At 43.3% G+C, this 15,913-nt stretch overlaps 1 protein-coding gene across 1 annotated transcript in view; it reads right to left on the bottom strand.

Moving 5' to 3' along the window:
- Positions 1-15,913, bottom strand: part of xpo6 (exportin 6) — a 131,601-nt gene that overhangs the window by 62,499 nt on the left and 53,189 nt on the right. The window contains exons 6-7 of the mRNA XM_072559681.1: positions 8,645-8,722; positions 6,440-6,893 (exon numbers count right to left, since the gene is read on the bottom strand). Of these exons, the coding sequence (XP_072415782.1) occupies positions 6,440-6,893; positions 8,645-8,722 (532 nt within the window). The remainder of the gene's footprint in view (positions 1-6,439; positions 6,894-8,644; positions 8,723-15,913) is intronic.

Raw genomic sequence — 15,913 nt, 5'->3', positions numbered from 1 at the left:
CATCTGTCCACAATAGTCCTTGGAGACAAATTCCCACCTTCACCATTGAAAATATCCTCCAGCAGTGTTGTGTGGCACCATCACCAGGCTAACCAGGGACAGAATAGGGTTCCTTGCTGATCTTTGAGGGGCCCTATATGTGGAACCACAGGATACAGGGGAGATACTAATTGAATACTTTGAATCAGTGTATATTGTGGAGAAGGACACGGAAGATATAGAATATAGGGAAGTAGATGGTGACATCTTGAAAAATGTCCATATTAGAGATGTGGTGCTGGATGCCTTCAAACACAAAAGATGGATAAATCCCCAGGACCTAATCAGGTGTATCCTAGAACTCCATTGTAAGTTAGGGAAGTGATCCTGGACCCCTGAGATATTTGTATCATTGATAATCACAGGTGAGGTGCTAGAAGACTAGTGGTTGGCTAACGTGGTGCTACTAGTCAAGAAAAGTGCTACCAGTGAGCCGGATACCTGTGTTGGGCAAGAATTAGAGGGATTCCAGAGGAACAGGATTTACATGGACTTGGAAAGGCAAGGACTGATTAGAGATAGTCAACATGGCTTTGTGCATGGGAAGTCATGTCCCATGAATTTAAGTGAGTTTTTGAAAATGTAACAGAGAATTGAGGGCAGAGCGGTAAATGTGATCTAAATGAACTTCAGTAAGACATTCAACAAGGTTCCTGATGGTAGACTGGTTAGCAAGATCACATGGAACACAAACAACTAGCCATTTGGATACAGAACTGGCTGGAAAGTCGAAGACAGGGTGGTGATGGTGGGCTGCTTTTCAGACTGGAGGCCTGTGACCAGTGGTGTGCCACAAGAATCTGTGCTGGGTCCACTGCTTTTTATCATTTATGTAAATGATTTGGATATGAACATAGGATGTATGGTTAATAAGTTTGCAAATGACATCAAAACTGGAGGTGCAGTAGACAGTGAAGGTGGTTACCTCAGAGTACAACGGGATTTTGATCAGATGGGCCAAGGAGTGGCAGATACAGCTTAATTTAGATAAATGCGAGGGGTTGCATTTTAGAAAAGTAAATCAGGGCAGGACTTGTACACTTTATGGCAAGGCCCTGGGGAGTACTGCCGGACAAAGACTAGAGGTGCAAGTCCATAGTTCCTTTAAAGGTAGAGTCACAGGTAGATAAGATAGTGAACGCAGCATTTGGTATGCTTTCCTTTATTGGTCAGAGCATCAAGTATAGGAGTTGGGAGGTAATGCAGCTGTACAGGACATTGTTTAGGTTTTTGGAATACTGCATTCAGGTCTGGTCTCCCTGCTACAGGAAGGATGTTGCAAAACTTGAAAGGGTTAGAAAAGCTTTACAAGGATGTGGCCAGGCTTTGAGCTATAGAGGGAGACTGAATAGACTAGGGCTGTATTCCCTGAAATGGAAGCTGAGGGGTGACCTTATAGGAGGTTTATAAAATCACGAGGGGCATGAATAGGGTAAATAGACAAGGTATTTCCCTGGAGTGGGGCAGTCCAGAACTAGAGGGCATAGGTTTAGACTTGGATTACTTACAGTGTGGAAACAGGGCCTTCAGCTCAACAAGTCTACACCAAGGGACCTAAGGGGCAACTTTTTCCACAGAGGGCGGTGAATTTATGGAAATGAAAGCCGGAGGAAGTGGAAGTGGCTGGTACAATTGCAACATTTAAAAGGCATCTAAATGGGTATATGAATAGAAAGGGTTTAGAGGGATACGGATGCTGGCAAATGGGACTGGCTTAGTTTAGGATCTCTGGTTGGTGTGGACAAGCTGGACCGAAAGAACGTAGAACATTACAGCGCAGTACAGGCCCTTCGGCCCTCGATGTTGCACCGCCGTGTCATACTAATCTGAAGCCCTTTCAAACTACACTATTCTATGTATGCCCATATGCCTGTCCAACGACGACTTAAATGCACTTAAACTTGGCGAATCTACTATCGTTGCAGGCACAGCATTCCATACCCTTACTACTCTGAGTAAAGAAACTACCTCTGACATCTGTCTTATACCTATCTCCCCTCACTTTAAAGTTGTGTCCCCTCTTGTTTGCTGTTCCCATAGTGGAAAAAGGCTCTCCATGTCCACCCTATCTAACCCTCTGATTATCTTGTATGTCTCTATTAAGTCACCCCTCAACCTTCTAACAAGAACAGCCTCAAGGCCCTCAGCCTTTCCTCGTAAGACATTCCTTCCATACCAGGCAGTATCCTAGTAAATCTCCTTTGCACTCTTTCCAAAGCTTCCACATCCTACTTATAATGTAGTGACCAGAACTGTACACAATACTCCAAGTGTGGCTGTACCAGAGCTTTGTACAGCTGCAGCATAACCTCCTGGTTCCAGAACTCAGTCCCTCTATTAATAAAAGCCAAAACACTATGCCTTCTTAACAACCTGGTCAATCTGCGTGGCAATTTTCAGGGATCTGTGTACATGGACAGAGATCTCTGTTCATCTGCACTCCCGAGAATCTTACCATTAGCCTAGTATTTTGCATTCCAATTACTCCGAAAGATCCGCTTACAGCTGTACATCTATGACTCCAAAGGGGACTGACTTCAAACAGTTCTAGCAACAAGAGAGTGGGCTATTAGATGCTGTAGGTCATCAACAGCAGAACCGTATTCTAGCACAATCTACAACCTCATGGCCTGTCATATGTTTCACTAGGGCCACTGAACTATTGTCATCAAGCCAGGGGATCAACCCTGGTTCAATGGAGTGCAGGAGGGCTTGCCAGAAGTAGCACCAGGTATTATCTAAAAATGACGTGTTCATCTGGATGATCTTACATGTCAAATAGCATAAGCAGTAAGTGATAGATAGAGCTAAGTCATCCCACAACCAATGCATCAGATCTAACCTCTGCAGTCCTGCAACATCCAATCTGAATAGTGGCAGACAATTAAACAACTCACTGGAGGTGGCTCCACAAATATCCCCATCCTCAATGATGGAGAAACCCAACACTTCAGTGTATTCACAGCAGTTTTCAGCCAGTGGGTCTCAGCACAGACACCAGTCTTCAACCAATTTCATTCACTTTGTATGATATCAAGAAATAGTTGGAGGTATTGGATACGGACAATATTCCAGTGATAGTACTAAAGACTTGTGCTCCAGAACTTGCCACACCCCTAACCAAGCTCTTCCAGTACATCTACCTGACCAGGTTGAAAACTGACCAGATTGTCCTTTTCACAAAGCAGGACAAATCCCAATCGGGACAATTGCCACCCAATCACTACTCTCAATCAGTAGAATGAGGTGACAGTACTATTAAGCAGCACCTGCTTAGAAACATCCAGCATGTGTTTCATCAGGGCCACTCAGTTACTGACCTTGTTACAGCCTTGATTCAAACATGGAGTTGAATTCCAGAGATGAGGAGAGTGATATTCCTTAACATCATGGCTACATTCAACAGAGTGTGGCATTAAGCAGCCCTAGCAAAACTAGAATTAACAGGAATCAGGGGGCAAACTTACTACTGTTTGGAGTCATATCTGGCAGATAGGAACATGACTGAACACCACCACATGCAAGTTCCCCTCCAATCTACTCAATTTCCTGACTTCAAAATAAATTGGCATTCCCTTACTGTCACAGTCAAAATTCCTGGAATTGCCTCCCTAATGAGAGATTGTGGATCAACCCATAGCAGGTTGACTGCAGTTCAGGAAAGCAGCTCACAACCACCACTCAAGGGCAAGCAGGGACAGCAATAAGCGCTGGACAGTCGGAAATGCCCGGGTTGCATGAATAAAATTGGTGAGCTTAGCCATATTTAAAGATAGATATACTTTGAGACAGTCCACAGAAGGTTCACTAGGTTCATAAGTTCATAGTGGGCGCAGTGGGTGGCACAGTGGTTAGCACTGTTGCCTCAGTGCCGGAGACCCGGGTTCAATTCGCCTCAGGCGACCGTGTGGAGTTTGCACATTCTCCCAGTGTCTATGTGGGTTTCCTCCGGGTGCTCCGGTTTCCTCCTACAGTCCAAAGATGTGCAGGTCAGGTGAATTGGTCATGCTAAATTGCCTGTAGTGTTAGGTGAAGGGGTAAATGTAGGGGTATGGGTGGGTTGTGCTTCGGCGGATCGGTGTGGACTTGTTGGGCCGAAGGGCCTGTTTTCACACTAAGTAATCTAATCATAACATATAGGAGCATAATTAAGCCATTCAGCCCATGGCAGATATGCTCCTTACCCCCATTCTCCTGCCTCCTCCCCATAGACCTTCAACCCTTTATCAATTAAAAATCGAACTCCTCTTTAAATTTACGCACAGCACTTTGGGGTAGCAAATTCCAGATTCACAACTACTTGGGAGAAGTAGTTTTTCCTCAACTGTTTTAAAATTTGCTACCTCATAAGACAAGACTATGACCTCTCATTCTTGGATGCCCCATAAGTAGTAGGATCTGCTCTACACCTATTTTATCATTACCTCTTATCTTGAATACCTCAGTCTGATCTCCCCTCATTCTAAATTCCAGAGAGCATAGGACAAAACTGTTCAATCTCTCTTCATATGACAAACCCCATATCACTGGGATGAAGCTAGTGAACCACCTGTGAATGCATCCAATACCACTACATCTTTCCTCAAAGACCAAAACTGTAGAAAGTCTGGTTGATCCTAGGTATGGGGAAATTTGCTTAGAAGAGGTGGAGTAGTTTTGTCCTTTACACACTGGATTTCAGAAGAATGAGAGCCAATCTTCTTGAAACATACAAGATTCTTCAGAGAAATCAGCAGGATAAATGCAGAAAGTTTGCTCTCCCTTGTAGGAGTGTCTAGGACCAGAGTACATAATCTCAGAGCAACAAAAGTGGCTCATTCAAAACACGAGGAATTTCTTGAGGGGAGTGAATCTGTAGATTGCTTTACTGCAGGGGACTGTCAAGGCGAGATCATTAAGTGTATTCAACTCTAAGCGAGAAAGCGCGACAGCCTTAATCAGTAAGGGAATCAAGGGTTATGGAGGAAAAAGGCAAGGATGTGGAATGTGGATGACCAGCCATAATCTCATTGAATGGGTGCAGCAGACTTGAGCTAATTGGCCTACTTAGCTTTACATCATATGTCCTTATGAAGCAGATTGGAATGCAGCTGTAGAGTGTGGTCACCATGTGCACAGCACAGTCACCCAGCAGTCTCACCTGGCTGGGGGTGCAACTGGGGACTGCCTGGAATTACACAAAGTAATCTACAACCAAATGTATGAAAGTAATATGTTTTCTACAAAGTTTTTAATAAAACACTTTACATACATTTTGGGGAATGTGGGGGTGGGGGATGTCAGTTGGTTGTGATGCACATTGATGCTAACAGCTGGTAAGGGAATTGGACCCACACAAAGGTTATGAAGGACTCTCCTTCTCAATCTCCCCTCATCCAAAGTCTGGATACCCTCAGATTAAACCATCACCAGTCATATGAGACAGCAGCCAGATAATCCACCAAAACTATGGCTACTTGACCTTTACATGCATTTTGGTAGGTTTAGTCAATGATCATTAATGCATAGAAGGAAACAAAAGTCAAAGGGTTTGAGAATCAGTGTTCTAGACAATCATATCAGTTGACACAAATGTTCAATCAGGCTTCTTTAGTTCCTCTCAACTTTTGGTCACTCCTACATGATTGGGAGCTGCTGTTCTAGCTAATTCCCTTTCCATACTTTGATCAGGTGTTATATCCATTGTGTGTCTAAGATATATCGGCCTTGCATACTCTTGTAATATGCAGTGTTACAGCACATTAAGATGTCATGCATCTTACATAAAGCTAGGGAAGTCTTGAGTACAACACTACATGCAAGATCCTTGGCCTATAACTCTTCCATACTGATTTTAGTCTTCCAAGGGTCCAAAATTGTATAGCTGCCAGACAACATTCTGGCAACAGTTTGAACTTGTAATCCTTACATGTGGTTGGATTTTTCTTGAGGGCTGCTGGTTATGATAAACCTTAAAATCAGGCCATGGGAGGAAACTGTGATAACTTTTAGAGACAATTATCTGCATTATAAATCAGGACCACAGAAACTCAGACCAGTAGGCAGTTATGACAGAAGTCAAAAGTATATTACTAAGGATGTTAACTTGACAATTCCATTTTATTTTGTTTCCCAATATCAAAACCTGAAATCAAGACAAATCCCTTTGCCGAACATTTCATGAAATAGGAGACCTTTTTCCTAGTGTCACAATAAACAAACTGAATATCAACATTAACAGAAAATTAAACTGTATTCCTGTGTGTTCTTGTAACTTCACTTTGGATTATTATCTGCTATCCATGCAGAGCATGAACAAGTCAGACTCATCCAAATTTTCAATTTGTTTCCAGGTGTACCAAATAAGGTCAGAACAGAACCCCAGACCATATCTTTATGCTACGGCATCTACAAAGCTTACCTTTCTTCTAGCTCTTCAAGACGGCTTTTTACGGAGTGTGCGTTGTTGTCTTTGGTGATTTTCTGCAGTAAGTAAAATGTCTGCTGGAACATGCGCAGTAGATACTCCTCAAACTCCATAGGGACACAGTTCTTAGACATGAGTTCATTAATGCAAGACATGGCAAACACACCCAGTTTACCTCGCTCCTGGATGATATTATTGTTGTGGCCATTTCCATTCACAGCAACTAGCTTCTTGGCACGGGTATCACAGCCAAAACGAGCAAAGTGGAAGATGGTAGTCAGGAGAGCAGGGGTGATGCTGGCAGAGAGTGGGATCCAGCTGAAAAGATGAGTCAGACAGTCCAAAGCCAGAAAACAAACGTGCTCACTTGCTGGATCTAAAATTGGGATTGGCTGATTTAATAATTTGGCAGCTTGGGGAGTCTGCAGTAGGCTACTAAGCAAATCACCTAACAAGGAAAGAAAATCATGAGTCTTATGTAGTTATTAGCACACAAATGTAGAAAACAAAAAAAGTCTACTAGCCATTAGTGCAAGACGTAAAGACTTTTCATTATTATTTCATAAAAATCTTTGATATCATCCCAATAGAGATTATTGTTCCAGCTATTAGATTTGTACCTTGAGCATTTCAAGTTTCCACTGCCAATTCTACAGACAATACAAGTGCAGGCTTTACAAATTCTTCTGAAGGGACTTAAGAACGCAGGAAACATAATTCTGAAGGGTGCAGAAATCCATCAAGGGACAATTCCAGTGATCTCATTGATATTCTGCTTTCCCAATTTTGTTACAAATAAATTTCAGCAGCATTTTAACTTGCACAAAGTAGTCTAGCTCGATAACTTTGGTTATGCAAACTTATAGCACATGCAGCTAATGCGAAATCATTCTTCGTCAGCCAATTAACTGCACTGCATTTATGGTGCACTCACATTGCAGCAAACTATGCTCAAGGGAAGGGAATAGGAAGGGAAAAAGAAAAATCAAAGACATCTCTTGGTACACATTAGATTTTCCAATAAGTTTGTTGCTGGAACATGGTCTCATCAACTTAAAATGTTAGGTATTCAACAGGAAGACTACAAAGTACCAATTCAAAACAAAAGCTTACACTTATGATCAGAAGAGTCATCTGTTACATGCTACTGGCACAGCAAGAAGTTTAACACTAACACTGGCATGGGTAGGTTTTCCATACAATCCACCAGTCTTGATGACTGTATGCTGGACTGAGTCTGAATTTTCAGATAATCAAAGAGAATCCCTTTTGTGGGGGGGTCCTCAGCCTCACTTGAAAATGTCTAAGCCAGCTTACCCTGAAACAGTTTGTTGAGGGAATTGAACTTACAGTAGGTCACAAGATTTTACAAGTTTTCATAATCAAGGAACAGTGAAAGCTAAAATTCAGATTGATACTTTCAAGCAAAATAAAATTCTTGGTTTGAATTCTTGTTCCAAGGAGGACCAGGAATGTTAAAAGCAGGAGTTTAACATTGAGGTGCTCACTCCACAGGCAAAGTTAGAGAGAGTTGTTTGTATGTCCAAAATGGATGATGACATTATGTCATGTGATCAGGCTCAGTGACAGCCTACCTCACTAACAAATACACAAAGCCAAGGAGTGCTATTCAGTCTTCTGTAAAGTGTGTGCCAAGGATTATACTATTTTGTAAAAAGGTACAGTGTTCATTTATGGTCCATACCTTGTTAATATACAGCAACAATTAGAGGACACACTCTGAACATCATTGGCAATTCAAAAACCTGCTTGAGGTCAATGAAACTAGGCCAAATCCCAAACACTGAGTGCGGTTATAAAGTTACCCAAGGTTGGTGTTAAAGTAGGCTGAGGAGTTAGTGTAGAGTTTTACTCAGAATCTATCTGCGCTACATCTTACTCGATAGAGAACACCAAACTTAAATAGATGCATTCAATTCCATAACAGCATCAATTCTCATACAAGTAACAAAGGAGTCAAAAGTAGGCGGGAAAATGGAGTTGAAGCCACAGTCAGATCAGCTTAGTGCTTATGGAGTGGCAAAGCAGATGAGGGGAGTCTGAATGCTCCTGATTTGTATTGTTGTACTTATAGAATTAATACCTTTCACATCAAACTTGATATTCTTAATTCGAATCCATTTCATCTCAAACTGACTGACTACTGTCAAATCAAGATTTTTAAACAACAGAACCTACCACTGTCTCCAGAAGTTGGAGAGGGAGGTGGAGTAGCAGCAGTAACACTGTTTTTATCCCAAATGGTCTCTAAAATACCTGCAAAAACAAAAAGTAGTTCAGAAAGTCCAACCCTTGGGTGTAGAACTTAAGAATATTAACCAGTTCCACAAAGTTTGCTCAGTTAGACTTTTGATCACACACACCGCACATGGTAAGCAAACTTTGAACAGAAACAGGACCCCGAAACATGAAGGTTTCACATCCTAACTTGCTTTTAAATTCCCCAAGCTAACTAGGAAAAAGAGTGCTTTACTACTGGAGGTTTCCATAATAGAATCTCAGATCTCCATAGTAAATGTGCACCATTTTCTTGTAAAGTTCGCGTTATTTCAGTGTCTGGTAAAAGGTTATTTATCAAAATTAATACTGTTACATTAGAAAGAAGTCAACTCTGTTTTCAGAAAAGATAGGAAAAACAGCATATGGGAGGGGTTGCAATATTGATTAAGGAAAGTATTGCAATACTGGAGAAGGAAGATACCTCAGAGGTTGAAGACAATTTATTACACTAGAGATAAGAACTTTTTTTTAAAAACTTGCATTATTGTTTTTGTTATCTACTCCCAGACTAACTTGAGAGAAGAATGCATAGTAACAAGCTTGCAAGAAAATAAAGAGGTACAAAAATTATAAATGTAATTAAGGGGAAACTGCAAGTTCCTAAACACAGATGAATTGTAGTCGCAAAAAGGGCAGTGAGGGACAAGAGTCCTTAATGTCTAGGAAAGCTTTCGACAGCAGTATGTTGCCTGTCCAATTAGAAATTACCATGCTAGACCTAGTTCTAAACTAGAAGATGGGCCAAACTGGATCAACTGTCAGGAGCGTAACATTTAAGGGACAATAATCTTTGCATCATTTCAAAAAAGTCAAAAGAACAAACCAGAGTTAAAAGGATCAAATTGCATCCCAGGGATTACTACCTGACAGAAACAGAATTGGACTTGCCACATAAATACAGTGGCTATTTCCAACTCATTCACAGAATGAGGGCATCACTGGCGTAGCCAGCATTTATTGCCCATCCTTAAAATTTCCCTGAGGGCAGTTAAGAGTCAACGGCTCTGGGTCAGGAGTCACATGTAGGCCAGACTAGTCAAGGATGGCAGTTTCCTTCCTTAAAGGGCTTTTTCCAACAATCAACACCAGATTCATGGTTATCAGACACTTAATTACAGATTTTTACTGAATTCATCAACCACCACCATCTGCTGTGGCTGGATTTGAACCTGTGTCCAGAGATGTTGTGGAGGTGTCCAGATTAACAGTCCACTGATAATAGCACTAGGCTGCCTCCTACCCCCAAATACATATATTGAAGTCAAAGGTTGACAGGGAAAACACCCTAACAGATCTCAGGTAGTAAATACACTGTAGGACAGAGCTTACAGGGAAAAAACTAAATGGACCACATAAACAATATACCTGCAATAAACACAGGTGACTTTAATCTACATAGATTTAGAAAATCAGGTCAGCAAAAGTAGCCTGGAAAACAAGTTATTGAATGTCTTGGGACAATATCACATAGCTGAACAGGGAAGCAGCTATCCTAGACTTGGTAATATGCATTGAGAATTAATTAATAAGTAACATTCATGCCACAAAAATGCCAAGCAATGCCCATCTCCAAAGAGAATCTAACCATCACTGGCATTACCATCACTGAATCCCACCATCACCCCTGGTGTTACCATTGTAGCTAATCCAGTTCAATTTGTCAAAGTCAAAGGCTAGGAATCTTAGTGAGTAACTCACCTCCTGACTCCCCAAAACTTGTCCGCCATCTACAAGACACAAGTCACCCCCACTTGCCTGGATAGGTGCAGCTCCAACAACATTTAAGCTTGACACCATCTAGAAAAAGCAGCTTGTTTGACGGGCACCAATAATGTTCAGTGTACATCACCAAGATGCACTACAGAAATTCAAAGCTCCTTAGACAGCATCTTCCAAACCTACAACCACCAGAGGGAAGACGATAGCAGACACACGAGAACACCACCATCTGCAAGACCCCCAAGCAACTAACCATCTGGATTCAACATTGCTTTCATGCTGTTGGGTCAAAATTCTGGAATTCCCTCCCTGAGGATTGAGTGTCTACCATGTATATATACTGCAGCTATTCAAGGCAGCGAAGAGTTTCTTTACTACCTTTTCCTCCAGCAATATTAACCTTAAGTTCCTCACTTTTTAGCATCTAGGTTGCTGTTGATGTAGCAAGATAAGATGTGCGGTAGAAGCCATAAGATTGCCATTAATAAACGATATCCACAAAGAAAGGCATATGGTTTTGGCTCACTGACTTGTTTGGATTTTAGTTGACATTTTGGCAATTCCACTCTGTCATAAGTCTTTACAACTAGAAAACTAATTGGATTAAGCTTGGAGAAGAATGGGCTGAAGCCAGTGCATCATGTCAGGCGAGTACTCCTGACTGACGTTTTCAGGCTGAACCTTACTGACTACATTTTTCCAATGATTGTATGTGGATGAGAGTTACAAGTTTAACAAGAAAATGTTAGGAATGGCATAGGTACCAACTCACGACACACGAGATCAGGCAAAGTATTGAGAGGACCAACATTTGGACAAAGGTTGGCTTGGAATTCGACTAAAACATTTTTTAAAATAAGCAAATGCATGGAGGGACAGTCACACTTTGATAAATTTACAAGACTAATGGATATTTTGTAGAATTTAAGATATGGAATTTAACAGACTACAGGCAAGATTGCAAAAAGTCTTGCCGATTCCCAATTCCTCTAAGTTGGATTGTGTTAGGATTTTGAATATGGACAGACATGACAAAGGCAAGAAAGAACCCATTTGACAAGGACAAGGACTACAAAACAGGCTGGGAATACCACAAGTCATCATTAAGTTTAGAGGCTACTGATAGTTTGTTTGGCATCCTTTACAAACAAAAAACAAAGTTGGTAAGGATTTGGTGTACATTAAGTTGTCAGTTAGGGAACGGGCAGCCTGTTCAGATGGATGGATATGCACAGATAATCCTTACAATCAATTTTTACAGGAGTTAACTTTCTGGCTAATGTACCAGTTAGTTCACCCACGTTCTATTGTTTCTTTTTGTGGGCCTTTACTAGTTTCTAAAACAAATTTTTCCTTTTCTATATTTGATTTCCACTTGACCTAAACACTTAGGACATGAAGCACCCTATCCCTTGACCATACTGTTTAGCAGGAAATAAGCTAAATAATGACTCATATCTAAGTTAGAACTGTGAAGCCTCGTTTCTTGCTCTTGTTTATAGCATTTAGTCAAAAGACCAATTACAGAGGAACCTCGATTAGCTAAATACCAAATTATCTGAAAATCGGATTATCCGAAGGAAATCTCGAAGTCTCGACAGAAACGTTGCATCAAAGACGTGTTTCCAACAGTAATCACGTCTTTTGCTTACAGTAATTAAACAAGCACTATCTCCAAATGACTAATCTTCCACCCTCTCTCTCTACCCACACACTTTCTGGAGTTCGACAGAGGGGTGTACCCTAACACCCCTGGATGGGGTTGGGGGGGTGGGGCGGTGGTGCAGAGGGGGCAGCGTTGGACAGGGTTGGGGGTGGTGTTGAGGGCAGGGTCTTGTGCACAGTGTACTTCTGCAGTCTCCTGAACAGGGAGCAGACTTTAAAAACACCGAGCTCAAGAGTAAAGGCATTTAATCGATTATCCAAATAATCAATTATCCGAACAAAAGAGTGCCCGCTTATCTCGTTCAGATAATAGAGGTTCCCTGTTGTTATTGCCTGTCAATTTTTGTTCACTAGGTATTCTAACCACCTTTTGTAATTTTAAAGTTCAAGTCAGATTCTAACTGTTGATCTAAATTACAGTCTGAGAAATAATGAGACCCCTGAATTGTAATTTTCTGACTTATTTGGTCCCTGAAAAGCAATGTTCCTGAATCACTATTCTCCTCCAAGTTCTGTAACTTGGATTATGTGCTACATTTCAACTCCTCGTGTTCTCATTATTGCAACAATCAAGCCTAATACTGTTGGATTCATTATTGGTCTGTTTGCCAAGCTGGTAGGTTTGTTGGCAGAGCTTCGTCCCCTTTCTAGGTGACACAAGCAGTGCGGTGTTGCCTCCTGTGAAGCACTATTGTACTGTTCCGCTTTGAATTTACGTGGCTTTGTTTGAGCTGTTTCGGGTTGGTGCCGGTTCTGGATTTCCATTGCAGCGGTTTGTATATTGGGTCCAGGTCAATGTGTTTGTTAATGGATCGTCACCAAAACTTAAACTAATACTGAATTTAGTTCTGGCACAGCAACTTGCAGAAATTCAAGATTTCTCTATGCAGGGCAGCAAGCCCACCAGGTTCTAAGGTGGGAATTAAAATTTGAGTTTTGAAGGGGATATTTTTTGATCTTCAGGGGCTACTTTTTATTCTCATCAACTCTTATTAGATAATACAGTCATATAGTAATAATACCTTGGCTAATGGTGTTGATGTACAAGCTAGTTAGATTCTCAAAAAATTAAATCAATATCCGAAATAATAATTTTTCACTAAGCATTTTAAAACCACAACATGGTATCATGGTATCTAAAGTGATCAACAGAAACATTTCTCTTTTCAAAATCACTGACATTCTACACAAAAAGCCTTCACATGATAGACACTTCACCCATCTGTGTAAAGAGACAACTGTGCAAGTTTCCATCACATGCACAAAGTTGGAACATTTTAAGTTGGAGCATCTCCAATTTAATTGTTAAATATAAGTGTTCATTACAGTAGGATCTGCCACACTATTTCTAAGCAGATGTTCCAGAATATATACGGTTTTAATATGGAAACTAGGATCAGGAGTAGGCCCTTTGAGCCTACCCTGCCATTCAATATGACCATGGCTGATCATCCATCTTAGTAACCTGTTTCTGCCTTCACTCCATACTCTGAGCCCTTTAGCTTTAAGAATAATATCCAATTCTTTGAAAAAAATTGGAATGTTTTGGTTTCAACCGCTTTCCATAGGCTGACCACTCGATGTAAAAAAACTTTTCATTGGAATCCTAAATGATCTACAACAATGTGAACCAGGGACCCACTAGAAGCCCTTAACTTCCTTAGAGTCTCCTTTCACCTCACTGATGACCAAATCCTGAATCTGCACTTGGTGATTCCAAGTATCATCGATGTATCCCATGTAGGATATTTTCCATTAATAACTTGCTGGTGTTTAATCATGAAATGTTCAGATGCTGAAAACAGGTCTTCAGGGCCAACCCATTGGGTCTTTGGCCTTGTCAATCTTTGCCACAATAATATCACAGTTGCAGTTCTTAGTTATGTTTGATAGAGCCCATTCTGGCTGACTTTTTGTTGCTGCTACACTGCTGTGGCACAAGTAAACAATCCAAATGTCATAAAACTTTGTTATTATTTAGTTATATAGCACAGAAGAGGTGCTCTTTGGTTCATAGATTGGGATTAGTAGGCTGAGTCTGTGCCACTTACCAATACCTACAGTCACTGCCTTGAATGCTGTCATTCTAACACTTATTCACTTAAAAATTGAGATTTCCACCTAATTACCCACACATGCACTGCATTCCAAAGTTCCAGCACCCCCAATTACAGAAACATGGCTTAGGGATGGACAAGATTGGCAGCTTAAATGTTGAAGGATACAAAGGGGAAAGGGACGGGACGGGGAAAGGGACGGGACGGGGAAAGGGACGGGACGGGGAAAGGGACGGGACGGGGAAAGGGACGGGACGGGGAAAGGGACGGGACGGGGAAAGGGACGGGACGGGACGGGGAAAGGGACGGGACGGGACGGGGAAAGGGACGGGACGGGACGGGGAAAGGGACGGGACGGGACGGGGAAAGGGACGGGACGGGACGGGGAAAGGGACGGGACGGGACGGGGAAAGGGACGGGACGGGACGGGGAAAGGGACGGGACGGGACGGGGAAAGGGACGGGACGGGGAAAGGGACGGGACGGGACGGGGAAAGGGACGGGACGGGGAAAGGGACGGGACGGGGAAAGGGAACGGGACGGGACGGGGAAAGGGAACGGGACGGGACGGGGAAAGGGGACGGGACGGGACGGGGAAAGGGGACGGGACGGGGAAAGGGGACGGGACGGGACGGGGAAAGGGACGGGACGGGGAAAGGGGACGGGAAAGGGGACGGGAAAGGGGACGGGAAAGGGGACGGGAAAGGGGACGGGAAAGGGGACGGGAAAGGGGACGGGAAAGGGGACGGGAAAGGGGACGGGAAAGGGGACGGGAAAGGGGACGGGAAAGGGGACGGGAAAGGGGACGGGAAAGGGGACGGGAAAGGGGACGGGAAAGGGGACGGGAAAGGGGACGGGAAAGGGGACGGGAAAGGGGACGGGAAAGGGGACGGGAAAGGGGACGGGAAAGGGGACGGGAAAGGGGACGGGAAAGGGGACGGGAAAGGGGACGGGAAAGGGGACGGGAAAGGGGACGGGAAAGGGGACGGGACGGGAAAGGGGACGGGACGGGAAAGGGGACGGGACGGGAAAGGGGACGGGACGGGAAAGGGGACGGGACGGGAAAGGGGACGGGACGGGAAAGGGGACGGGACGGGAAAGGGGACGGGACGGGAAAGGGGACGGGACGGGAAAGGGGACGGGACGGGAAAGGGGACGGGACGGGAAAGGGGACGGGACGGGAAAGGGGACGGGACGGGAAAGGGGACGGGACGGGAAAGGGGACGGGACGGGAAAGGGGACGGGACGGGAAAGGGACGGGACGGGAAGGGAAAGGGACGGGAAGGGAAAGGGACGGGAAGGGAAAGGGACGGGAAGGGAAAGGGACGGGACGGGACGGGAAAGGGACGGGACGGGACGGGAAAGGGACGGGAAAGGGACGGGAAAGGGACGGGACGGGACGGGAAAGGGACGGGACGGGAAAGGGACGGGACGGGAAAGGGACAGCATTAAAGCTGTATTGAGGGAGAATATTCCCAGAAATGCATCTGGGGAAGTTATTTGGGTGGAACTGAGAAATAAGAAAGGGATGATCACCTTATTAGTATTATATTGTACACCCCCCAATAGTCAGAGGGAAATTGAGAAACAAATTTATAAGGAGATCTCCGCTATCTGTAAGAATAATAGGGTGGTTATGGTAGGGGACTTTAACTTTCTAAACATAGACTGGGGCTGCCATAGTGTTGTTAAGGGGTTAGTTGGAGAGGAATGTGTTAGATGTGTAC

Source organism: Chiloscyllium punctatum, chromosome 40 (genome assembly GCF_047496795.1).
Source record: "Chiloscyllium punctatum isolate Juve2018m chromosome 40, sChiPun1.3, whole genome shotgun sequence".
NCBI classification, from domain to species: domain Eukaryota; kingdom Metazoa; phylum Chordata; class Chondrichthyes; order Orectolobiformes; family Hemiscylliidae; genus Chiloscyllium; species Chiloscyllium punctatum.
Note: the sequence above shows the minus strand (reverse complement) of the source record. Positions and strands in the feature narration are given on the sequence as shown.